This window comes from Cetorhinus maximus, chromosome 12 (assembly GCF_964194155.1).
Source record: "Cetorhinus maximus chromosome 12, sCetMax3.hap1.1, whole genome shotgun sequence".
NCBI lineage: Eukaryota > Metazoa > Chordata > Chondrichthyes > Lamniformes > Cetorhinidae > Cetorhinus > Cetorhinus maximus.
Window position 1 is genome coordinate 68,710,884 of NC_135890.1, and position 25,476 is coordinate 68,736,359.

Genomic DNA, 25,476 nt, shown 5'->3' on the forward strand with positions numbered 1-25,476 from the left:
GAAGGGGAGAGTTGTACAATTTACCTCAGCACCTCTGGGGATTCTACCTCCAGCCAGGATTCCCACTGCCTCGAACATTGCCACTGGCTGGAGAGCCACTGTGAACATTGCTGCCAATCCTGGGCAGATGTTCACATAGCTGGTGATGGGCAAGATACCAATGGAGCCCAGGCACTGGCAGAACCCAAACAGTCAGTGTCTTTGGGAGAGGTGAGAGAATACGCAAAAGGGTAACACATACTCCCCGCCCACCCACCCCCCCAGGTAACAATCTCATCCTTTTCACCAACATGGATATGGGAGGAGAGGATAGGGGCTCCATTCCATTATCCCAGGACCAGCAGGATAGCTGGGCACCCCATGGTTCCCAAAGCCAGAGCCAAGGTGTGAGGGGTGCCCATTGGGGTTAAACTCATTGAGCTGCTGTCCAGTGACGTTCCAAGGGCTCAGAGGGCCAGCAGGATGGCTGTAGATGCGACCAACATTCCCAACTTTCCTGGCACTGTTGACCGCCACATTGAAGACCCCCTGGTAGTCCTGGGTGGGCAGTGAGTCACTTGAGAGATCGGTCATTGGCGCTGCCTTAACGTTGAGGCTGGGTCTGCTGGGAACGTCTCCCACAGAAGGCTGGGTACTGGAGCTGAGCCTGGCTCCAAAATCAATCCCTGGATGTAGCTGAGCATCATTGCTGCTGAATGAAGGGAAAAGGAAAAGCTGTCAGTTCATTATCCAGAGCACAATAACTGCCTCCCGCCCAACTCCCACAGGCTCCTCCACTGGGAAACTACTCTCACTGAGGAGAGATTCCCCCATCCCACTGTAAGAAAGAAAGATTCCATTTCTATAGCACCTGTCACAACCTCAGGCTGTCCTGAAGTATTTACAGTCAATGAAATACTTTTGAAGGATCGACACAGTTGTATTATGGGAAATGCAGCAACCAATTAGTGCACTGTAAGATCCCTTGAGCATCAATGAGATATTGACAGGATAATCTGTTTTAGTGATGTTGGGATACTGGCTGGGATACTGACGGAATCTCCCCTGCTCATTCTTCAAAATAATGTCAAGGGATTTTGTTACATCCATCTGAGGGGGCCCCGGTATAATGTTTCATCTCAAATACAGCATCTCCAACAATGCAGCACTCCCTCAGTACCACAGTCTCAGTCAGTCTGGATTCTGTGCACATATAAGGGGTGCACAAGGAGACAGGTGACCACACCGGAGTGAGACGGAGACCAAGTGAGTAGTGAATTAGGCTCACTTGGGAATTCGGTGCATGGGGGAAAAGAGGTGTGGTACACCTAGGGATTATTCTAAAGCGGGAACAGAAGCAGCTGAGCAGAAATGGACCTGAGTGTAAACCTCATCTTCGGAGCTGAGTTTGAAACACAAAATAATCAAACAGTGACATCACAGGAAAACCATAAGTTCATTGGTTGGTAAGAAACTGTTGTTAGGGAGAGCCTTTAAGTAGCTGTAAATTATAAAGCATTTTTTTTAAAGTAGCTACTTGGATTTGAGTAAGTAACATTAGGAATAAGGGGAGGTAAGGGCCAATATCGTAAAATAATATAAGTAAACCAAATTAAAATAAAGTTAACGTAAGGGAAGTAAAGTTAAGACATGGCAGGGCAGCTCGGTTGTATGGAATGCATGTCCTGTAATATGTGGGAAGTTATGGACACTACCAGTGGCCTAGATGACCACATGTGCAGGAAGTGTCACCAGCTGCAGAACCTTGAGCTCCAGCTTTCAGAGCTTGAGCAGCGGCTGGAGTCACTGCGGCACATCCACGAGGCTGAGAGCAACATGGAGCTAGAGGAGAGTGTGAGAGGAGAACCCAGAGCCAGCACCTAGAGGGGAGTGTGGGAGGAGAGCCAGGCAGTGAGCAGCGCCTAGAGGGGAGTGTGGGAGGAGAGCCCGGAGCCAGCACCTACAGGGGAGTGTGGGAGGAGAACCTGGAGCCAGCACCTAGAGGGGAGTGTGAGAGGAGAACCTGGAGCCAGCACCTAGAGGGGAGTGTGGGAGGAGAACCTGGAGCCAGCACCTAGAGGGGAGTGTGGGAGGAGAACCTGGAGCCAGCACCTAGAGGGGAGTGTGGGAGGAGAACCTGGAGCCAGCACCTAGAGGGGAGTGTGAGAGGAGAACCCAGAGCCAGGCAGTGAGCAACACCTAGAGGGGAGTGTGGGAGGAGAGCCCAGAGCCAGCACCTAGAGGGGAGTGTGGGAGGAGAGCCAGGCAGTGAGCAGCACCTAGAGCGGAGTGTGGGAGGAGAGCCAGGCAGTGAGCAGCACCTAGAGGGGAGTGTGGGAGGAGAGCCAGGCAGTGAGCAACACCTAGAGGGGAGTGTGGGAGGAGAACCTGGAGCCAGCACCTAGAGGGGAGTGTGGGAGGAGAACCTGGAGCCAGCACCTAGAGGGGAGTGTGGGAGGAGAACCTGGAGCCAGCACCTAGAGGGGAGTGTGGGAGGAGAACCTGGAGCCAGCACCTAGAGGGGAGTGTGGGAGGAGAACCTGGAGCCAGCACCTAGAGGGGAGTGTGGGAGGAGAACCTGGAGCCAGCACCTAGAGGGGAGTGTGGGAGGAGAACCTGGAGCCAGCACCTACAGGGGAGTGTGGGAGGAGAGCCAGGCAGTGAGCAGCACCTAGAGGGGAGTGTGGGAGGAGAGCCCGGAGCCAGGCAGTGAGCAGCACCTAGAGGGGAGTGTGGGAGGAGAACCTGGAGCCAGCACCTAGAGGGGAGTGTGGGAGGAGAACCTGGAGCCAGCACCTAGAGGGGAGTGTGGGAGGAGAGCCCGGAGCCAGCACCTAGAGGGGAGTGTGGGAGGAGAGCCCAGAGCCAGCACCTAGAGGGGAGTGTGGGAGGAGAGCCAGGCAGTGAGCAGCACCTAGAGGGGAGTGTGGGAGGAGAGCCCGGAGCCAGCACCTAGAGGGGAGTGTGGGAGGAGAGCCCGGAGCCAGCACCTAGAGGGGAGTGTGGGAGGAGAACCTGGAGCCAGCACCCAGAGGGGAGTGTGGGAGGAGAACCTGGAGCCAGCACCTAGAGGGGAGTGTGGGAGGAGAACCTGGAGCCAGCACCTAGAGGGGAGTGTGGGAGGAGAGCCCGGAGCCAGCACCTAGAGGGGAGTGTGGGAGGAGAGCCCGGAGCCAGCACCTAGAGGGGAGTGTGGGAGGAGAGCCCGGAGCCAGCACCTAGAGGGGAATGTGGGAGGAGAGCCCGGAGCCAGCACCTAGAGGGGAGTGTGGGAGGAGAGCCCGGAGCCAGCACCTAGAGGGGAGTGTGGGAGGAGAGCCAGGCAGTGAGCAGCACCTAGAGGAGAACAGAGGAGCTATAAAAACAGCGCAAGAAACAGCGAGAGTTCGAGAGCAGAGGAGAGTGAGGGAGTTCGGTGAGGAGGGAGGAAGTGCTCCTTTCCTTTTCTACTGTTCTTCAGAAAAGAAGAGTTGCGGCCTTAGGAAGTAGGACCTGGTGAGTACATAAGAAAAGTGTAATATTTTTAAACAAGTAGCTATACTTGGATTTAACTAAGAAGCACCAGGAATAAGGGAAATTTAGGGCCATTTTAATAAAGTAATATAAATAATCCAAAGTAGAATAAAGTTAACATAAGGGAAGTGGAGTGAAGACATAGCAGGGCAGCTCAGTCAAGTGGAACGCATGTCCTGTGATATGTGCGAAGTCATGGATGCTACTGATGGCCTAGATGACCACATGTGCAGCAAGTGCTGTCAGCTGCAGAAACTTGAGTTCCGGGTTTCAGACCTCGAGCGTCGGCTGAAGTCACTGTGGCACATCCTCGAGGCTCAGAGCTATGTGGATAGCACGTTCAGAGAGGTGGTCACACCACAGCTTAAGGGCCTGGAGACAGAGAGGGAATGGGTGACCAACAGGCAGTCCAAGAGAAGTAGGCAGGTAGTGCAGGAGGTCCCGCTCACAAATTGGTTTTCTGTTTTGGAAGCTGCTGAGGGCGCTGGTTCCTCAGAGGAGTGCGGTCAGAGCCAAGTTTGCGGCACCACGAGTGGCTCGGCTGTACAGAAGAAAGGAAGAGCTATAGTGATAGGGGATTCATTGATTAGGGGATCAAACAGGCGTTTCTGTGGCCGTAGACGTGACTCCAGGATGGTATGTTGCCTCCCTGGTGCCAGGGTCAAGGGTGTCACAGAGCGGCTGCAGGACATTCTTCTGGGGGAGGGTGATCAGCCAGAGGTCGTGGTCCACATTGATACCAATGGCTTAGGCAGGAAGGGGGATGTGGTCCTGCAATCAGAATTTAAGGAGCTAGGTAGAAAATTAGCAAGCAGGACCTTGAACGTAGTCAGATTGTTCCCAGTGCCACGTTGCCAGAGAGTATAGAAATAGGAGGATAAGGCAAATGAATGTGTGGCTGGAAAGATGGTGCAGGAGGGAGGGCTTTAGAATCCTGGGATACTGGGACTGGTTCTGGGGGAGATGCACCCGTATAAGCCGGACGGTTTGCACCTGAGCAGAGCTGGGACTGAGTTCCTTGCAGGGTGTTTTGTTAGTGCTGTTAAACTAACTCAGCATGGGGTGTGGGAACCAGGAGAGAATATTAAGAGTGGAATACCAGGGTGCACAAAATACTGGGAGAGTCAGATAGCACTAAAATAGAAAATGGTAAGTTAATAGGTGGAGTCGGGATAAGGAAGAAAGTGACAAAATCTAAATCAGGGATACGACGCATGTATGTGACTGCACGGAGTATGGTAAATAAGATAGGGGCGTTACAGGCTCAGATTGCCATGTGGAAATATTATGTTGTGGCGATAACAGAGACCTGGCTCAAGGAAAGGCAGAACTGGGTGTTAAATATTCCTGGGTACAAGGTGTTCAGAAGAGATAGGAAAGGGAGGAAAGGAGGAGGGGTGGCGGGAATGGTTAAGGAGAGCATTGTAGTGCTGGAGAAAGAGGATGTCCCGGAGGGTTCAAGGACAGAATCAATTGGGCTAGAGCTAAGGAACAAAAATGGTGCAATTACATTGCTCGGTGTAGTCTATAGACCGCCAATGAGTGAGAAGGACATAAAAGAACAAATCTGCAGGGAAATTATAGAGAGATGCAGGCATTATAGAGTAGTTATAATGGAGGACTTTAATTACCCGAATGTAGACTGGGACAGTGGTAGTGTAAAGGGTGGAGAGGGGCAAAAGTTTCTAGATTGTGTTCAGGAGAATTTCCTACAGCAGTATGTGTCCAATCCAACAAAAGACCTGGTTGGACCTGGCTCTTGGAAATGAGGTGGGAGAAGTAGATCACATGTCAGTGGGGGAACATTTAGGAGACAGTGATCATCATATTGTATGTTTTAGGATGATGATAGAAAAGGACAATGTACAATCCAGAATAAGAATAATTAACTCGACAAGAGCTGATTTTGATGGGGCAGGAACAGAGCTGGGCCAGATAGACTGGAATGAAAGATTGGCAGGAAAAGCTGTAGCTGAACAATGGGCTACCTTCAAAAAAAGAATTGGTTCAGGCACAGTCAAGGTATATTCCATCGAAAGGGAAACATTACTAAATAATCAAGGGGCAAAAAGGGGGGTTGGGAATAAATACAATAACTGTCACTGGAGATAAAGTACTAGGGAAATGAATGGGGCTAAAGGCTGATAAGACCTGATGGGTTGCATCCTAGGATATTAAAGGAAGTAGCTACAGAGACAGTGGATGTGCTGGTAGTAATCTTCCTAGAATCCTTAGATTCTGGAAAAGTCCCAGAAGATTGGAAAACTGCCAATGTAACGCCCTTATTCAAAAAGGGAGGGAGACAAAAAACAGATGACTATGGCCAGTTATCTTAACATCTGTCATTGGGAAAATGTTAGTCTATTGTAAAGGATGTAATAGCAGAGCATTTAGAAATACATAATCTAATCAAGCAGAGTCAGCATTGCTTCATGAAGGGGAAATCATGCTTGACAAATTTATTAGATTTCTTTGAGGAGGTAAGTAGCAGGATAGATAAAGGGGAACCAGTAGATGTAATATATTTGGATTTCCAAAAGGCATTTGATAAGGTGCCGCACATAAGGCTACTTTTTAAGATAAGAGCCCATGGTGTTGGGGGTAGTATATTAGCATGGACAGAGGATTGGCTAACTAACAGAAGACAGAATTCAGATAAGGGGAGGATTTTCAGGATGGCAACCTGTAACTAGTGGAATGCCACAGGGATCAGTGCTGGGACCTCAATTATTTACAATATATATTAATGACTTGGATGAGGGAAGTGACTGTACAATCGCCAAGTTTGTGAATGACACAATAAGAGGTGGGAAGGCAGGTGGTGAGGATGACAGAAAGGCAAGTGGTGAAGATGACACAAGGGTTCTACAGAGGGATATAGACAGGTTAAGTGAGTGGGCAAAAAAGTGGCAGATGGAATATAATGTGGGAAAATGTGAGGTTATGCACTTTGGCAGGAAGAATAGAGGAGCTGAATATTATTTAAATGGAGAAAGACTGCAGAAAGCTGCAGCACAGATGGATTTGGGGGTCCTCGTGCATGAATTGCAAAAAGCTAACATACAAGTTCAACAGGTGATAGGGAAGGCAAATGGAATGTTGGTCTTTATTTCAAAGGGAATGGAGTATAAAAATAGGGAAGTTTTGTTTAAACTATACAAGGCACTAGTTAGACCACACCTAGAATACTGTGAACAGTTTTGGTCCCCTTACCTAAGGAAAGATATATTGGCATTGGAGACAGTCCAGAGAAGGTTCACTAGGTTGATCCTGGGTATGGAGGGATTTTTTTAATGAGGAGAGGTTGAGTGAGTTGGGCCTGTGCTCATTGGCATTTAGAAGAATGAGAGGCGACCTTATTGAAACATAAGATTCTTGGGGGGGCTTGACTGGGTAGATGCTGAGAGGTTGTTTCTCCTTGTAGGAGAGTATAGGACTAAAGGGCATATTCTCAGAGTAAGGGGTCACCCATTTAAGACAGGGATGAGGAGGAATTTATTCTCTCAGAGGGTAGTGAATCTATGGAATTTTTTTCTGCATAGGGCTGTAGAGGCTGGGTCATTAACTATATTCAAGACTGAGATAGACAGGTTTTTAATCAGTAAGGGAATCAAGGGCTATGGTGAAAAGGCAGGAAAGTGGAGTTGAGGATTATCAGATAGGCCATGATCTCATTGAATGGCAGAGCAGACTTGATGGGCCGAATGGCCTACTTTTGCTCCTATGCCTTATGATCTTAAATCCAGAGTTCCCTGGATGAAAAAGGAGATTGAAATTACGATAAAGAAGAAAAAGTGTGCTTATGACAGGTGTCAGGTAGAAAATACAACTGAGAACCAAGAGGAATACAGATGGTTCAGAGGGGAGGTGAAAAAGCCTATTAGAGAAGCGAAGAGGGATGAGAAAAAACTGGCAGCCAACATATAGGGGAATCCCAAAGTCTTTTATAGGCATAAAACTAGTAAAATGTGATAAAAGGAGGAGTAGGGCTGATTAGGGACCTAAAAGGGAATTTACACATGGACAAAGAGGCCATGGCTGAGATATTAAATGAATACTTTGCATCCGTCTTTACCAAGGAGGTAGATGCTCCCCAGGCCATGGTGACAGATGAGGAAACTCTGTCACTAGAAGGGTTCAAAATTGATAAGGAGGAAGTGTTGAATAGACTGTCGGTATTTAAAGTTGACAAGGCACTGTGACCGGATGAGATGATCCAAGGATATTGAAGGAAGAGAGAGTAGAAATTCAGGTGCACTGGCCATAATTTTTCAGTCTTCTCTAGACTCAGGGGTGGTGCCCAAGGACTGGAGAATTGCAAACATTATGCCCTTGCTCAACAAAGGTTGTAAGGATAAGGCCAGCAATTAAAGACCAGCCAGTTTAACTTCAGTGGTGGGCAAGATTCTAGAAACAATTATTTGGGATAGAATTAGCAGTCACATAGAAAAATATGGGTTGATAAGGAAGAACCAGCATGGATTTCTAAAGAGGAAATCGTGTTTAACTAACATGCTGGAGTTTTTTGAAGAGGTAACAGAAAAGGTCGATGGGGGTACTGCTGTTGATGTGATGTACATGGACTTTCAAAAGGCATTTGATACAGTGCCACACAACAGACTTGTGAGAAAAGTTATTGCTCATGGAATAAAAAGGACAGTAGCAAATTGGATATAAAATTGGCTGAGTAATAGGAAACAGCGAGTAATGGTTCATGGATATTTTTTATCGTGGAGGTCCCCAGGGGTCAGTATTTGGACCCTTGCTTTTCCTGATATATATTAATGATCTAGATCTTGGTGTGCAGGGGACAATTTCAAAGTTTGCAGATGATACAAAACTTGGAAGCATTGTAAACTGTGAGGAGGACAGTGTAGAACTTCAAAAAGGACAGGTGGTGGAGTGGGCAGATAAGTGACAGATGAAGTTCAAAGTAGAGAAGTATGAGGTGATGCATTTTGGTAGGAAGAACATGGAGAGACAATATAAAATAAGGGGTACAACTCTAAATGGTGTGCAGGAGCCGAGGGACCTGGGTGTAGTCTGTTCTCTCTCCTTCTCTCCTCCTCTTGTTGGTTCCAGGCCCCAGGCCTCAGGCTTCAGGGATGGCCTTTTGGTGGATTCAGGGTGTTCCTGGAACCTTTCTATAGATAAAAAACTGCTCTCCTGCAGTTGGATTTAAGTTGAAAAAGGTTTTTTTTAACCCATCCAATGGGAAGTCACATGCAGTGTATCCCCCCCACCACCTCATAAAAACTTAGCAACCCGTATCATCCCACCGATCCGCCTGTATTCCCCAGAATCCAGACTTCCATTTCAACCCACTCCTAGCAAAGTGGGAGCACATCAGGATATTAACCCATTGCTATTTTTTCCAAATTTTCCCAGTCCTCCGCCTCCAAACCAGCCTGGAAAAGCTCTCCCCAGGGTAGAATTATGAAATAGAAAAGGATAAGACTGTCGAGGGAGTTGTGCATAGGCCCACAGTAGGGGGGGATTTTAACTTTCATATAGATTGGAATAAGCAGACTAGCATGAGTTAGAAGGTAGTGAATTTCTTGAGTGTCCAGGACAGTTTTCTGCAACAATTATGTCCAAGAACTAACAAAGGAGCAGGCCATAATTTAGCAATGAATAATGAGCCAGATTTAGTTAACAGCTTGTGAACATTTATTGAACTGTAATCATGATATTGTCAAGTTCATCACCATGTTTGAAACATCTAGAGTTAGGGAAGGCTGACTTTAATGGGATGAGACAGAGACTGTCCACAGTAAACCGGGCAATTCTGTAAATGGTTAACAATGGAAGATAACTGGGAGGTGTTCAAAAAAGATTTTACTGTGATACAAAAGTGGTTTATACCCACAAGAGTGCTACTTGAAGGAAAAGACAGCCATGAACAACTAAAGAGGCAAGAGACAGCATCAAACTAAAAATGCAAAAACTAAGACAGATCCTGGCAATTGGGAAAGATGCAAAGGACAGAAAAGTGTCAGAAAACAGAAAGAAAGGCCAGGATTTTCCAGCCCTGCTCACCGCCCACTCTCCCACACCTTGTCCCACCATGATAAGGCTGGAAAATCCCAGCCTAAGAGCTATGAAAAGGTAGCACAAAAAGTAACTTGCAAGGAATATCAAAATCAACACAAACATTTTTACAATTATGTTAGATAATGGAGGGTGCTCAGGTGCAATGCGGGTTAATTGAAAGCTGACAATGGTGATGTTATCAATGAAAATACGGAAACGGTGGACATGCTGAATAATTACTTTGTGTTGGTATTTACGTTAAAGGAAGAGATCAACATGCCAGACATTGTGAAGAAACTCATATTGAATCAGGGACAGGGAAAAATAAAATTAATGTAAACAAAATAACAGTAATGAAGAAAATAATTGAACTAAAGAGTGACAAATCCCCAAGACCAGATGGTTTTCAGCCCAGGGTTTAAAGGAAGTGGATGAGAACATTGCCAACACTCTAACTAAAATCTTCCAAAGTTCTCGGGATTCGGGAACTTGTCCCCTTAGCTTGGAAAACTGTGCATGTCACTCTGCTATATAAGAAAGATGAGGGAGGGAAACCAGGGAATTATGGACCAGTTAGTCTCACATCTATTATCGTGAAATTACTAGAGTCTGTAATTAAGGATCGAATGGCTGAACACCTTGAAAATTTTCAGCAGAGTCAGTGTGGATTTGTAAAGAGGTGGTCATATCTGACAAATCTGATTGAATTTTATGAAGAGGTGACTAAAGTAGTGGATGTTATTTATATGGACTTCAGAAGGCATTTGATAAAGTCCCTCATGAGAGACTTGGTTAAATTTAAAGCTCATGGACACAAGAACACATGAAATCAAGGAATAGGAGCAGGAATAGACCACACGGTCCATTGAGCCTGCTCCACCATTCAGTACGATCATGGCTGATCTTGGGCTTCAACTCCAGTTTCCCGCCGGCTCCCCATATCGCTTCATTCCCTGAAACACCAAATATCTGTCTATCCCAGCCTTAAATGTATTCAACGATAGTGTATCCACAACCCACTGGGGTAGAGAATTTCAAAGATTCACAACCCTTTGAGTGTAGTAATTTCTCCTCATCTCAGTCCTAAATGATCAGCCCCCTAATCCTGAGACTGTGCCCGTGTTTTAGAATCCCCAACCAGTGGAAACAATCTCTCTGCATTTGTCCTGTCGAGCCTTCAGAATCTTGTAGGTTTCATTGAGATCTCCTCTCGTTCTTCTAAACTCCAGGGAATATAAGGCAATTTACTCAGCCTCTCATCATAGGACAACCCCCTCATCCCAGGGACCAACTCAGTGAACCTTCGCTGTACTATCTCCAATGCAAGTATATCCTTCCTTAAATGTGGAGACCTAATGTGGCGCACAGTACTCCAGATGCAGTCTCGCCAAAACCCTGTACAACTGTAGCAAGACTTCTTTATTTATGTACTCCAATTCCCTTGCAGTCAAGGCCAACATGACATTTGCCTTCCTAATTGCTTGCTGCACCTGCATGCTAACTTCCTGTTGTACAAGCACAACCAAGTCTCTTTGAGCATCAACACTTACAAGTTTCAGACCTTTTTACAAATATTCTGCTTTTCTATAACTTCACACTTCTCAAATTGTACTCCATCTGCCATTCTGTTGCCCACTCACCTAACCTCTTTGCTGTCTCTGTGCGCTCCTCACAGCTTACCTCTCCACCCAGCTTGATATCATCAGCAAACTTTGATATGTTATTCTCCGTCTCTTCATCTAACTCATTAATATAGATGTAAATAGCTGAGACCCCAACCCTGATCCTGAACCCTGATCCTCCACTGCTCACTGCCTGCCAACTTGAATAAGTCCAGTTTATGCCTACTGTCTGCTTCCTATCTGCTAACCAATCCTCAACCCATGCTAATAGAAATTGAGAATAAACTATTAGAAAACTGTCTGAGTGGCAGGAGATAGAGAGTAGGGATAATGGGCAGATATTCTAACTGGCAGGATGTGATGAGTGGTGTTCCACAAGGATCTGTGTTGAGACCTCAATGGTCCCCTGGATTTATTAACAACTTAGCTGATGGGGTAGAAAGCCACATACCCAAATTTTCTGATGACACAAAAATCGGCGGCATTGTAAGCAGTGTAGTTGGAAGCATAACATTTTGAAGAGATATTAGGCTAAACTTTCCAGTCTCTGGATCCTCGGACATCAGACGTACCAGTGATCCCCTGTTCTAGATTCTCCCACAAGAGGAAAGATCCTCTCCACATCCACCCTGTAAAGACCCCTCGGGATTTTATATGTTTCAATCAAGTCACCTCTTACTCTAAATTCCAGTGGATACAAGCCTAACCTGCCCAACCTTTCCTCATAAGACAACCCGCCCATTCCAGGTATTAGTCTGCCAAACCTTCTCTGAACTGCTTCTAACACATTTATATCCTTCCTTAAATAAGGTGGCCAGTACTGTACAGAGTACTCCAGATGTGCTCTCACTAATGCCTTGTACAACTGAAGCATAACCTCCCTATTTCTGTAATCAATTCCCCTCACAATAAATGATAACATTCTATTAGCTTTCCTAATTACCTGCTGTACCTGCATACTAACCTTTTGTGATTCATGTTGTCAGGGCCCATTGCCTTTGATGTATCCAGTGGCTTCACCATACTTCATAATACACAACACTAATAGTACATGACAAACATTATATCTGATATTAATTTACCTTTTTTTGTTCAATCCAACCTCCCTAAATCCTTTGGCAAATGGATTATGGTCAATCTTCAGTTTTGTAATCTGGAATGAAGTTGAATAACAGAGTCAGACATCGATTTTTACCAAGAATCAGGGGGAAATTCAATGAACACCAACCAGTGTGATTGGCCAGAATGCTTAGTCCATCTGTTGGGTCACTGTGGTTAGTCAGTGCAAGGGCACAACATCATTGGTCAATGTTACAGGTCAGGGTGGTTGGTCATTGTGAACAGCAAGTGTGATTGATCAGTATGACATCTTCTGGTAAAAACACTGGGATATTATACTTTTTGCAACAATACTGGAGTATATTAGTCTCTAAAATACCACAGTACAATACTCTCTGAATAGTACTGGGATACAATACTCTCTGGGCAGAATTTTCTGCCTGTCAGACGGGCTGTGCAGGAACGGGCGCTGGCAGGTGCGGACCCAATCGCCACCCGCAATCGGGTCTGTGCCATTTTACGTGGACCGGTCAATTAAAGCCCACCCAGCGTGAAACGTGGCTCCTGAGGACAGCGGGAGTGGGTGGGCAGTGGCGGGGTTTCTATAACCACCAGGTCCACCCGGTGGCCTGTATAAAAGTGCTCCTGCAGCCTTGCAAAGGCTGTCAAACATGGCCAGAAGGGCTCCCCAGAGGGCTGCTGGTGAGCAGGCCAGGCAGGAGGGTAGGGCAGGCGGAGGGGGGGGGGGGGTGGGGGGGGCACTGTGTCCCTTGTTTCTCAGACGATTGCCTTGCTGCCCTCCTCGAGGAGGTGGCAGCATGTCAGGAGGTCCTCGTTCCGAGGGACGGGAGGAGGAGGCCCCCCCCACATGATCAAACATGCCTGGGAGGAGGAGGTAGTGAGCTCCCACGATGTGGTGCAGCGCACCTGGATCCAATGCCGCAAGCGTTTCAACAACCTCTTGCGCTCAGGAAGGGTGAGTACCATGTTGGCATTGGTCACTTAACCCAGCAGGTAGTCTTTTCCCCCTTGCCGCCCTCCCCCTCCATCAACTCTGAGTGCAGTTACTGCATTGACTCATTGACGGCATGTGTCCTTCGCTGGGTGGGCCAGCAGATATTGCCCATGCCGAGGTCACCCTGAGAGGGTGGTGATGAGATGGGTTCTGCACCCGCAGCATGTAGTACAGTGATACCCATATTACTGTTTTGGGGCAACCTGGAGGATCTGTACCTAGGCAGAGTGCTGGAACTGCGAAGCATGTCAAAGTCAGGGTGCTGAATGCTGGAAGGGGAGCTTCCTGGCGGCGGGGCATCAATCCATCTGCTGGTCTTTGCGTTCCATGTGCTTGCGCCTCCTTGCTTTGGCAGGTTAAACTGTGTGGTGCCAAATGTGATGTAGGCAGCATTTGGCCAAGCGGGAGGGACAGGCCTGGCACCTTTGTATGAGTATGTGGCAGCTGTGGGGTTGGAGGCACTGGAGCCCTGCAATGTTCCACTCTGGTTGGGGTGGGACAGCAGCGAAGAGATTCCAGGTTCAAGTTGCAGTAATCAATGCTCCTCTCTCCTTTTCAGGAGAAGAATGCTCATAATGCCGCCGAGCAGGTGAGGACTGGTGGAGGGCCGGCCCAGTTGGCGATCATTACCAGGTTCGAGCAGGAGGCTCCCGACCTGGAGAGGCGCCATGCGCCCAGGTCCACCGGTGTTGGTGAGGCTGGGGATTCACAGGCAGGTATGTTTGCCTAGCACTGAGGTCACCATTAGTGTCCCAGCAGCCATGGAGGTGCTGAATGTTCAGTGATTGAAGTTTGCAACATGGCTTGACCATTGCTTATGGAAGAATGAGCGCATAATGATCCGGGGACAGGGATGCACATTGACATTGTCTCCACAGTAACTAATCAAATGTCCTTGTTCTTCCTTTCAGCATCACTGGAACAGGACCGGGAGGAGGAGGCACAGGGGCCCCCTCTCACACTTGAGGGCCCTGAAGTCTCTGACCCACCAGCGTCACACCATCTCTGCCAGGTAGGCACCAGCGCAAACACTAGCACCTCGGTGGGAATTAGATCATCGGCTAGTGTCCCGGGGCACAGCGGTGAGGGCACTTCACAGTCACTGGAGGAGCTGGCAGAGACAGAGAGTGCCCATGGCGCCAGCAGTCAGAGGACTGCAGGGGACCAGGCACATGCTCGGTTGGTGTCTGATCATGAGCCTCTGGAGTCATCCATGAGGCAGCAAATGCTGGAAGTCCAGCAGGGTATGCGGGAGAATCTGGCTGAGATACATGAGGCTACGCTTGGCTTGGTCTCCGTGGTGGAGGAGTCCACACGGACCCTCGCCAATACAATGAGCCACATGTCTGAGCGCCATGCTTCCTCCATGAAGAGAGTGGCGACTCTTGTGGAGAGCTTACTCCAGGGTCAGGCTTCCTGGGGATGTGCTCTGACCAGCAAGCCCTCACGTCGGCATTGACCTCAGTTGGTCAATGCCAGTGTGGGAGATGGTCTGGGCACCAAGTTTCCCAGCTCGGTGTCCATCCATCTACGGTGAGCAGGGAGGTCCGAACCGACCTCATGTCTGCGCAGCAGCTGCCTGCCATCTCAGTGGGCTCCTCTCAGGGCACTCTGGATGAGGGTGGCAACTCCTCTCCCCCTCTACCAGTGACCATGGCATCCAATGAGGCTGCGGCGACTGGGGAGATGCCAGCTGTGAAACTAGCCACTCCCTCCTAGGCGGGGCCAGCACAGGCTCCATGGGCCAGAGGACGGCCGCCAGGGTCATCGAGGCCATCAGGACAGCACAGTGAGCAGGCTGTCTCAAATCCCAATGCCAGCGAGGGGGCAGCACCAAGATGTAGCACCTGAAAACGTAAATTTAAGGCACCTTTGGCACACCACGGGTTTCTCACTGGTGCTTTTGTGTTGCCCCGCAATGAGGTCATGATTAGTTGGTGTGCTGTTTAACACCTTTGTCATTTTGTTTCCTTAAGTTCATTTTATTATATTATTAAATTTAGACATATGACCATGGCGGAGGGTGCCTCTTTTGCTCTGCAGGTGGATGGTTAACCATGATGTTATGAGTGAGTTGTGTCATATTGAGCTTTATTGACAAGGCCCTTAGTTAATGTTCCTATCCAGGCAGATTTAGCACTCAGGTATCGAGTGTGGAGTCTGCAGCACAGGCTTTTGTTGGAGGTCCATCTGTGGTGGGTAGCTGAAGGTTTGTTGGATTAAAGCCTACCGGGTGTCCCTGCCTCCCTGGAATATGTCTGGGTCAGCATCTACCCCCTCAGCATTTCCCTGTGCATGCTCATCCTCGGACTCATTGTGTGCAGCTGCAGCAACTACACCTACATCTTCTTCACCCACTGCGTCCCCCCTTTCCAGCGCAAGATTGTAGAGAGCGCAGCATGCAACCACTATCACCGACACACAATCTGGGGGGTATTGGAGTGCACCCCCCGAGCGGTCCAGGCATCGGAAGCGCATCTTGAGAAGATTGATGGTTCTCTCCACCACAGTCCTTGTGGTGCCGTGGCTCCTATTGTACCGCTGCTCAGCTTCTGTTCTTAGATGGTGGAGAGGCGTGATGAGCCACCTTCTGAGGGAATAGCCCTTGTCACCCACCAGCCATCCATCCAGCCGGGCTGGAGCACTGAAGAGCCCCGGCACGTCGGAGTGTCTGAGGATGTAGGCATCATGGGAGCTGCCTGGGTATCTTGCACAAACTTGTAAAATCTGCATCCTATGGTCACACACTATCTGCATGTTCATGGAGTGGAAGCTCTTCCTGTTGACGAAGGCACCGGGCTCACCCGCTGGCACCTTGATGGCCACATGTGTGCAGTCTATGGCACCCTGGACGCGGGGGGAGCCGACAATGGCTGCGAAGCCTCTGGCTCATTGTGCCTGACTTGCCTGGTCCCAACGGTAGAGGATGAAGGTCAATGCACGTCTGAACAGAGCGTCTGTAATCTGCTTGACACAAGTGTAGACAGCTGACTGGGAGACACCACAAAGATCACCCACCGACCCCCTGGAAGGAGTCAGAGGCATAGATGTTGAGGGCAGCTGTGACCTTCAGAGCCACTGACATGGGGTGTCCACCCACACAGTTAACAGAGATCTCAGGCCCAGTAATCTGACAGATGTAGTTGACTGTCTCCCTTCAGAGACGGAGCCTCCTTCGGCACTGCACCTCAGGCATATTGAGGTAGCTGCTTCACCACCTGTAAACCCTGGCAGCAGGATAGTGGCGTCTTCTGCGGCCCGTTCCACCTTGGACTTCCTGTTAGCCCTGTGCCCCTTGTGCCTGTGCCTCTCCTCCAAAAGGTGGCTCCCCTAGAGGCTGAATGTGGACTCCTGGCCTCCTCCCCCTTCTAGCCCTCCATTCCTCCTCAGAGGAGGTGCCTCCAATGGAGAGCACAACTCCCATTCCCAAGCTAAGGGAAGGCTTCCTGAAACCTGCAGGCCCCAAAAAGGACCTTCACTGTAGAGTGCTGACCTTAATCCTGTCCAAGCAGCTGATGAGTTTTGAAGTATTTCTGCTCACACAGGCAAGTATCAGTAACTTTCAAAAATAAATATCTGACTGAGCAAATTCGCGACCCCACTGAGCCCTCTTATCCCGCCCGTGGATGAGGTTTATACAAATCTGTCCTACCCGCCTGCCCGTTGCGCCCGTGCAACAACCTGAAGATCACACGGGCCCCAAAAAATCGCTGTCAATTGATGCCTCAAGGGCCTTAAGTGACCCGTTAATTAATGGCAGATGCGCATTGGAGATCATCACACGCCTGCCCACCGAAATATCACGATGGCACACCATGACATCCGGACCCTCGCCCAACATTACCACCTATCATTTTACACGTCGGCGTGTGGGGCCTGCCCCCACACGCCAACAGGAAAATCCTGCCTTCTGGTACAATACAGGGATACAATACTCTCCGTATAATGCTGGGGTCTAATACTCTCCATACAACACTGGGGTACAATACTCTGTACAATCAAGAAGTTCGCGGATGACATGAAAATTGGTAGGATGGTAAATAGTGAGGAGAATAGCCGTAAACTGCAGGGGGATATCAATGAACTGGTCAGGTGGGCAGAGCAGTGGAATTCAACCCAGAAAAGTGTGAGGTAATGCACTTGGGGAGAGCTAACAAGGCAAGGGATTACACTATGAATGGTAGGACCCTGGAAAATACTGAAGATCAGAGAGACCTTGGTGTGCATATCCACAGATCCCTGAAGGTAGCAGGGCAGGTAGATAAGGTGGTTAAGAAGGTGAATGGGATATTTGCCTTTATTAGCCGAGGCATAGAATACAAAAGCAGGGAGTTTATGCTAGAACTGTATAAAACACTGGTTAGGGCGCAACTGGAGTACTGCGTGCAGTTCTGATCACATTATAGGAAGGATGTGATTGCACTGGAGAGGGTGCAGAGGAGATTTACCAGGATGCTGCCTGGGCTGGAGGGTCTGAGCTATGAGGAAAGATTGGATAGGCTGGGGTTATTTTCCTTGGAGCAGCAAGGGTTGAAAGGGGACCTGATAGAGGTGTATAAGATTATGAGGGACATAAATAGGGCGGATAGGAAGGCACCTTTTCCATTAGTAGAGGGGTCAATAACCAGGGGGCAAAGATTTAGGGTAAGAGGTAGAAGGCTAAGAGAGGAGTGGAGGAGAAATCTTTTCACCCAGAGGATGGTGGGAGTCTGGAAGTCACTGCCTGAAAGGGTGGTTGAGTCAGAAACTCTCGTAACATTTAAGAAGTATTTAGGTATTGACTTGCTTTGCCATAGCCTCCAGGCTATGGGCCAAGCGCTGGAAAATGGGATTAATGTAGTAAGATCTTTGTTCACCGGCGTGGACACCATGGGCTGAATGGCCTCCTTCTGTGCTGTAAATGCCTATGAGTGTATAATATTGTAGTATACTACTCTCTGCACAATACTGTGTTCTACTACTCACTGTACAATACTGGGGTATAATACTCCTCTACGATACTCAGATGGGTGGGAGGATGGGGGGGGTGGTGGGTTGGGCAGGGGAAGGCGGATGGCCATGGTGTAGTGGTATTATCAGTGGAACAAGTAATCCAGAGACATAAAGTAATGTTTTTGGAGACCTGGGTTCAAATCCCACCATAGCAAATGATGAAATTTGAATCCAATCAAAATCTGGAATTAAATATCTAATTGTGACCATTGTCAATTGTCATAAAAACCCATCTGGTTCACTAATGCCTTTAGGGAATGAAACCCGCCATCCTCACCTGGTGCCATGAAAATATAATAATTTTCATAATATTGTAATTTATTGTAAAGGTAGGTTAAAAGTGGGATTTGGATGAGTTTCTCTGTGTGTAGTGTGTGTGAGTGGGTTTTAATTGGTCTAGGTGCTTGGATGTATCACAAGGGAAACTAGATTTGAAATGCTAAATACATAAACATGGCTGAAGTTTTAGAATGTGAGATGTGAGGAATATTTGCATTTTTAGATAAACCAGAGTAGTGAATTTCAAAGAGATAGTAAGATGTTACACCTAGCCAACAGAGGCTAAGCCAAACAGTGTGTTTATTTTTCCCAAAGATTACTGATGGTGAGTGCTAGGAAAGATTTATATTATGGAAAAAGTAAAGCTGCAAAGACATACTGAGACAAAGAAATTTGCACTAAAAAGGGAAAAACATGTATAAAGGAGATGAGGCTTTGCTTGAGGAAGAAGGCATTCTAAGGTCCAACAAGTGTGAAAGCCTCCAGCTTTATGTATCAAGCTGCTGTCTAAAGGAACAGGAGCAAAGAGAATTCACTTCGAATATCACTGTCCAGGGTATTGTGTGTTGTGCCTGTGTCTGTTGAAATCTATGTTGTTTTACTGTTGCCTTAATGGAGGTATAACTGGGAGCCAGATTAATTAGAGGATTTAGGAGTTATCATAGTAGTAATTTGTAGACCTATGTATGTGCTTAAAATAATTTATTTTATTAATAAATGTTTAATTTAGTTTTGTGAAAAAACCTCTAAGGCTCAGTGGACTTATTATTACTGAATTCAAGGCACAAATCTCGAAATAAAAATACAAATTGCAAAACAGTTCTGGCAGCTGTTTCGAGCTTCCCTCTGGGATTAGAGCAGCTCAGCATTTACCATCCGCTGTGCCATAACACCTGGTCTGGACTACATGTGACTCCAGACCCACAGCAATGTGGTTGACTCTGAAATGGCCGAGCAAGCCATTCAGTTGTACTAAACCACTAAAAAGTCCAAAAAGAATGAAACCAGATGGACCACCCAGAATCGACCCAGGCATCTGCAAACCCAGCCCTGTTGATGCTGCAAAGTCCTCCTTAGTAATATCTGTGGACTAGTACCAAAATTGGGAGAGCTGTCTCACAGACTAGTCAAACAACAGCCTGACATAGTCATCCTCAATCATACCTTACAGATAACGTTCCAGGCACCACCATCACCATCCCTGGGTACGTCCTGTCCCACCGGCAGGACAGACCCAGCAGAGATGGCGGCACAGTGGTATACAGTCGGGAGGGAGTTGCCCTGGGAGTCGTCAACATCGACTCCGGCCCCCATGAAGTCTCATAGCATCAGGTCAAACATGGGCACATACCGCCCTCCCTCAGCTGATGAATCAGTGCTCCGCCATGTTGAACATCACTTGGAGGAAGCACTGAAGGTGGTAAGGGTGCAGAATGTACTCTTGGTGGAGGACTTCAATGTCCATCACCAAGAGTGGCTCGGTAGCACCACTACTGACTGAGCTGGCCGAGTCCTAAAGGACATAACTGTTAGACTGGGTCTGCGACAGATAGTGAGGGAACCAACAAGAGGGAAAAACATACTTGACCTCATCCTCACCAACCTGTCTGCCACTGATGCATCTGTCCATGACAGCATCAGTAGGAGTGACCACTGCACAGTTCTTGTGGAGACAAAGTCCCGTCTTCACATTGAGAACACCCTCCATCACGTTGTGTGGCACAACATCACTTATGATTTAGCATATCAACCCTGCTAAATGATATAGATTTCGCAACTCAAGACTGGGCTACCATTAGGCGCTGTGGGCCATCAGCAGCAGCAGAATTGTACTCAACCACAATCTGTAACCTCATGGCCCAGCATATCTCCCACTCTACCATTACCATCAAGCCAGGGGATCAACCATGGTTCAATGAAGAGTGCAGGAGGGCATGCCAGGAGCAGCACCAGGCATACCTAAAAATGAGGTGTCAACCTGTTGAAGCTACAACACAGGACTACTTGCGTACCAAACAGCCTAAGCAGCAAGTGATAGACAGAGGTAAGCGTTCCTACAATCAATGGATCAGATCTAACCTCGGTAGTCCTGCCACATTCAGTCGTGAATGATGGTGGACAATTAAACAACTAACTGGAGAAGGCGGCTCTACAAATATCCCCATCCTCAATGGTGGAGGAGCCCAGCACATCAGTGCAAAAGATAAGGCTGAAGCATTTGCTACAATCTTCAACCAGAAGTGCTGAGTAGATAATCCATCTCGGTCACCACTGGAGGTCCCCAGCATCAGAGATGTCAGTCTTCAGCCAGTTCAATTCACTCCATGTGATATCAAGAAGCAGCTGTCTAAGGGTGACTCTGGTCCCACCCCACTCTGGATAACTTTAACGAGCCTCTGAGATGGCCTCACAAACCATTCTGTCCTATCAGAGCCAATAGGATTGGGTCATTAATGCTGATATTACCAATGACATCCATGCCTAAGAACTGTTGGGAGAATACCAAGCACACCACGTCCAAACAGAGTGAACTCCCTGCTCTTTGTTGTTCTGAAGTTGCACCCTGTAAACTTAGTGTCCCTCCCCCTCCCCCTCCCCTTCCCCTGTCTCGTGCTGGTTCAGAGTTGGGGCATCACCACATGGCGAGTGCCACAGGCTTCATCGAGATATCGAATGGTGCCTCACCTTCTCATTCTGGTAGGCAGTGACTGCCATGAAGACTGTCTCAGGGAAGGTGAAGCTTTGGAAAATGCTCCATCGAACTCCGAATGGGTTCTCTTCCTGTACAATGTGAAAGCGAGGCTGGTAACGGTGCATCGAGTGCAGAATAATCTGAAACACAGCAAGGGTGAAATACTCAGTGCCATTGAGATCTGCCCTGGGAGTGTTTGATGGGGACAGGGTAGAGGGAGATTTACACTGTATCTAACCCCGTGCTGTACCTGCCCTGGGAGTGTTTGATGGGGACAGTGTAGAGGGAGATTTACACCGTATCTAACCCCGTGCTGTACCTGCCCTGGGAGTGTTTGATGGGGACAGTATAGGGGAAGCTTTACTCTGTATCTAACCCCATGCTGTACCTGCCCTGGGAGTGTTTGATGAGGACAGTGTAGAGGGAGCTTTACTCTGTATCTAACCCCGTGCTGTACCTGCCCTGGGAGTGTTTGATGGGGACAGTGTAGAGGGAGCTTTACTCTGTATCTAACCCCGTGCTGTACCTGCCCTGGGAGTGTTTGATGAGGACAGTGTAGAGGGAGCTTTACTCTGTATCTAACCCTGTGCTGTACCTATTATGACTGAACTGATGTAGGAGTGACTTGGTCGTGAGAGGGAGGGAGTGGGCAGTAGGAACAACAACATTGCCAACAACAACTTATAATTATATAGTGCCATAATGAAGCATGCCAAGGGGCTTCACAGGAGCATTATAAAATAAAGTATGACACCAAGACACATAGGAGATATTAGGCAAGATGACCTAAAGCTTGGTCAAGGTGATAGGTTTTAAACCACGTCTTAAAGGAGGAAATTGAGGTCGTAGGTGGAGGGGTGTAGGGAGGGAATTAAATTAAAAAGCTTGGGGCCCAGGAAACTGAAGACATGGCCTCCAATTGTGGAGCAATTATGATCGGGAATGTGCAAGAGGCCAGAATTAGAGGTGCGCAGAGATCTCGGAGGGTTGTAGCAGACTCCAGAGATAGGGAGGGGTGAGGGATTTGAACACAAGGATGAGCCAGTGTAGGTCAATGAGCACAGGGTGATAGGGGAATGAGACTTGCTGCAAGTTTAGACACAGACAGCAGATTTTTGGATGACCTCAAGTTTATGGAGGGTAGAATGTGATAGAGCAGCCAGGTGTGTGTTGGAATGGTTGAGCGTAGAGGTAATGAGGACCAGGATGAGGGTTTCAGCAGCAGATGAGCTGAGACAGGGACAAAGTCCAGTGATGTTACTGAGGTGGAAATAGGCAGTCTTAAAGATGGCTTAAATATAAGATCAGAAGCTCATCTTGGGATCAAATGTGACACCTAGGTCGCAAACAGATCGGCTTAATCTCAGACTATTGCCAGGGAGAGGGATGGAGTCAGTAGCTAGGAAACAGAGTTTGGAGCGGACACTGAAAACAGTCTTCCCAATATTTAATTGGAGGAAATTTCTGCTTATCCAGTGCTGAATGTAGGATAAGCACAAGTACCAGGCAATGGCCGTCTCCAACAAGAGAAAACCTAACCATTTCCCCTTGACATTCAATGGCATTACCATTGCTGAATCCTACACTATCAACATCCTAGAGGTTACCTAACCAGAAGCTGAATTGTTCCAGCCACATAAATTCTGTGGCTAGTCGGAGGCTGGGAATTCTGCAGTGAGTAACTTATCTACACCAAATACAAGGCACAAGTCAGGAGTGTGATGGAATACTCCCCACATGCCTGGATGAGTGCAGCTCCAACAACACTCAAGAAGCCTTGACACCGTCCAAGACAAAGCAGCCCTGCTTGATTGGCACTCCATCCACAAACATTCACTCCCTCCATCACCGACGCACAGTAGCAGCAATGTGTACCATCTACAAGATGCACTGCAAGAACTCACCAAGGCTCCTCAGACAGCACCTTCCAAACCCACAATCACTGAAATCTAGAAGGACAAGGGCAGCAGACACGTGGGAACACCACCACCTGGAAGTTCCCCTCCAAGTCACTCACCAACCTGACTTGGAAATATATCGCTGTTCCTTCACTGTCACTGGTTCAAAATCCTGGTACTCCCTCCCTAACAGCACTGTGGGTGTACCTACACCACATGGGCTGCAGAGGTTCAAGAAGGCAGCTCACCACCACCTTCTCAAGGGCAATTAGGGATGGGCAATAAATGCTGGCCCAGCCAGTGAAGCCACATCCCATGAACGAATTTAAAAAAAAGGTTAACCCCAGGGGGTGCACTGGGCAGAAAGTTGATGTGAGAATAGAATGGGGCAGTTGGAGTTGCTGCTTGTAGCAAGCCAGTGTCGAGTGCCTCGGTAAGCCCGTCAGAGGGTGCTGAGAGAGGCAGAGGGGGAAAATATCGACTTGTCCAAGAGGGAATAAAGCCTGTGACAGCAGCGAGAGAGTGGGTAGGTTGTGGAGTACTGAAGGGTTGGAATTGGAGGACAGAGAATCTGAGAGGGGAGGAGTGAAAGCAGCATGATGATAGCTGAGAGTGGTCAAGGAGTGGTAAAGAGAATAGAAGTAAAAACAGAGTGAAAGTGGATATAGAGTGATGGGTTCAGGTCCAGAGCAGCAGCCACAACTCACATGGAAATGGACTCAGGGAAAACTCAGGTTACATAGGCCTGGTTACCAGAAAATTAGAAGAGATTAAAACCTGATAGTAAATGGGAAATTGATAGGAGATAATAGGAAGGAATCCAGAGTTAAAGTCCAAGGTCCTGTGGTGGAACATTGACAACTTCGTAAGTGTAGAATCAGCAATGAAGCATCAACGAACTGTTGTCCCGGCTTGGAGACAGGTGAAGACAGTATAATCCAGAAGCTGTTTGAGGAGGAATGGGCTGCCTTGAGACCCAGGGAGGGAGGGAGAGGGGCTGAGGGGGAGGAGAGGGAAGGAGCAAGGCTGAGGGGAGAAGAGGCTACAGGAGCCAGCAGCTGAAGTAAGATGGCCTCATGTGGTATCTGACAGGGAATGCTATGTAAACATGAGTGAGTGTGAGGGGTCACGGTCACCTACATGGCCAGACTGGTCAAGCACGTTGTTGGTGAGTTTCAGCTTGCAGAAGTTGACGGTCTGTCTCATCCAGTGACTGCCGAGAGCCGGCGATTCCGGGTGGATGTAGGTCACACACGGAGGCTGTGGTTCCGCCTTCCCACACACCCCCCATTGGTCCTTGTACCACTGCAGAGAGAGACAGAGCAACATTACACACAGGATATAGAGCGGCCTGCACCTCAGGCACATTGGGCTCTATTCCAGCCTTGAAGAACTGGGTTAGACCCAGAGAAAAACAGAACCACTGCACAATGGGGAAAGACCAGCCTTCACCTCAGCACCCTGGACTCCACTCCGGCCTCAGAGGGAGTGGGTTAGGCCCAGAACTTCACTCCAACCCCGACTGACCAGCTGAAGGTGGGGCTGGGTCACAGAGGCTGAACTTCCAATAGCCTGGGCCCCTGGGCCTCAGTTCAAAGGCAAAGGAACCAATACAACCAATCCCTTTAACCCCAGTTACAGTGAAACCTGAGGGAAAAGGCTGCAGTCAACTTAACAAGTAGAAAGCAAAATGGCAGAGTGACAGCCCCGGTAGCTATGGCAACTCTCCAATGTACCCTGAACTTTCACTCCCTGTAGTCCTCACCTTGTAGCGCATTCCATCAGCTGGGACCAGGTCGACCATGATCATGTACCGGGAGAACGGCATTAACCCAGACACACTGATCTTACACTGAGGGAACATCCTCCTGAAGGAACACAGTCCATTAAAAAAACAAATCAATCACTTTGGTCTTTACAGTCTGACACCTTCCCTTCCTGTTTAGAATCTCCCCATTCTTCTCATGCCCCTCCCACGGTTTTCTCACCTCCCCTCCTGAAGGTGCTGACTAATTGCTGCCTGACAGTTCCATAGGCTACTCACCCAGTGGCTTGCTAATTCCGGGTGTGACAGCATACAGAACAATCATTACTGAGATATTCCACTCTGGAAGCCATCACATCCAACCCTTACAGATTAGCAGCTTGATTAAATTCAAGTATCAGAGTCCTTCATTGGTTGATTGTATTCCAGTATTGGAGCCCTTCATTGGTTGATTGTATTGCAGCATCAGCACCCTTCATTGGTGAGATTTGAACTCAGCCTCTGGGCTGTTCATCCAGTTGCAAGAGGGTGAGTGAATTGTGATGGCAGAGGGTAGGGCTCCAACTCCAACCATTCTGGGTTGACATGGCTCAGTGACTCATTGGGCACAGTCCCTGGACTATGAGTGT

At 48.2% G+C, this 25,476-nt stretch overlaps 1 protein-coding gene across 1 annotated transcript; it reads right to left on the reverse strand.

Annotated features, from left to right (window-relative positions):
* Positions 1–282: 282 nt before the first annotated feature.
* Positions 283–25,186, reverse strand: tbx16 (T-box transcription factor 16). Its single transcript, XM_078554644.1, has 6 exons — positions 25,071–25,186; positions 24,848–24,950; positions 24,223–24,387; positions 21,178–21,324; positions 12,230–12,300; positions 283–691 (listed from the first exon to the last, which is right to left on the reverse strand). Exons 1-6 carry the CDS (start codon positions 25,157–25,159, stop codon positions 283–285), a joined length of 984 nt encoding a protein of 327 aa, XP_078410770.1. The 5' UTR covers positions 25,160–25,186.
* Between the last annotated feature and the right edge of the window lie 290 nt (positions 25,187–25,476).

Bases quoted from the DNA above. Each gene is read 5' to 3' on its own strand.
- tbx16 (XM_078554644.1), bottom strand. From the start codon at position 25,159: ATGCTGTCACACCCGGAATTAGCAAGCCACTGGGTGAGTAGCCTATGG. The intron at 24,951-25,070 runs GTGAGAAAACCG...GTGTTCCTTCAG, and splicing joins CAGCACCTTCAGGAGGGGAG to GAGGATGTTCCCTCAGTGTA. The intron at 24,388-24,847 runs GTGAGGACTACA...CTCTCTCTGCAG, and splicing joins CTGATGGAATGCGCTACAAG to TGGTACAAGGACCAATGGGG.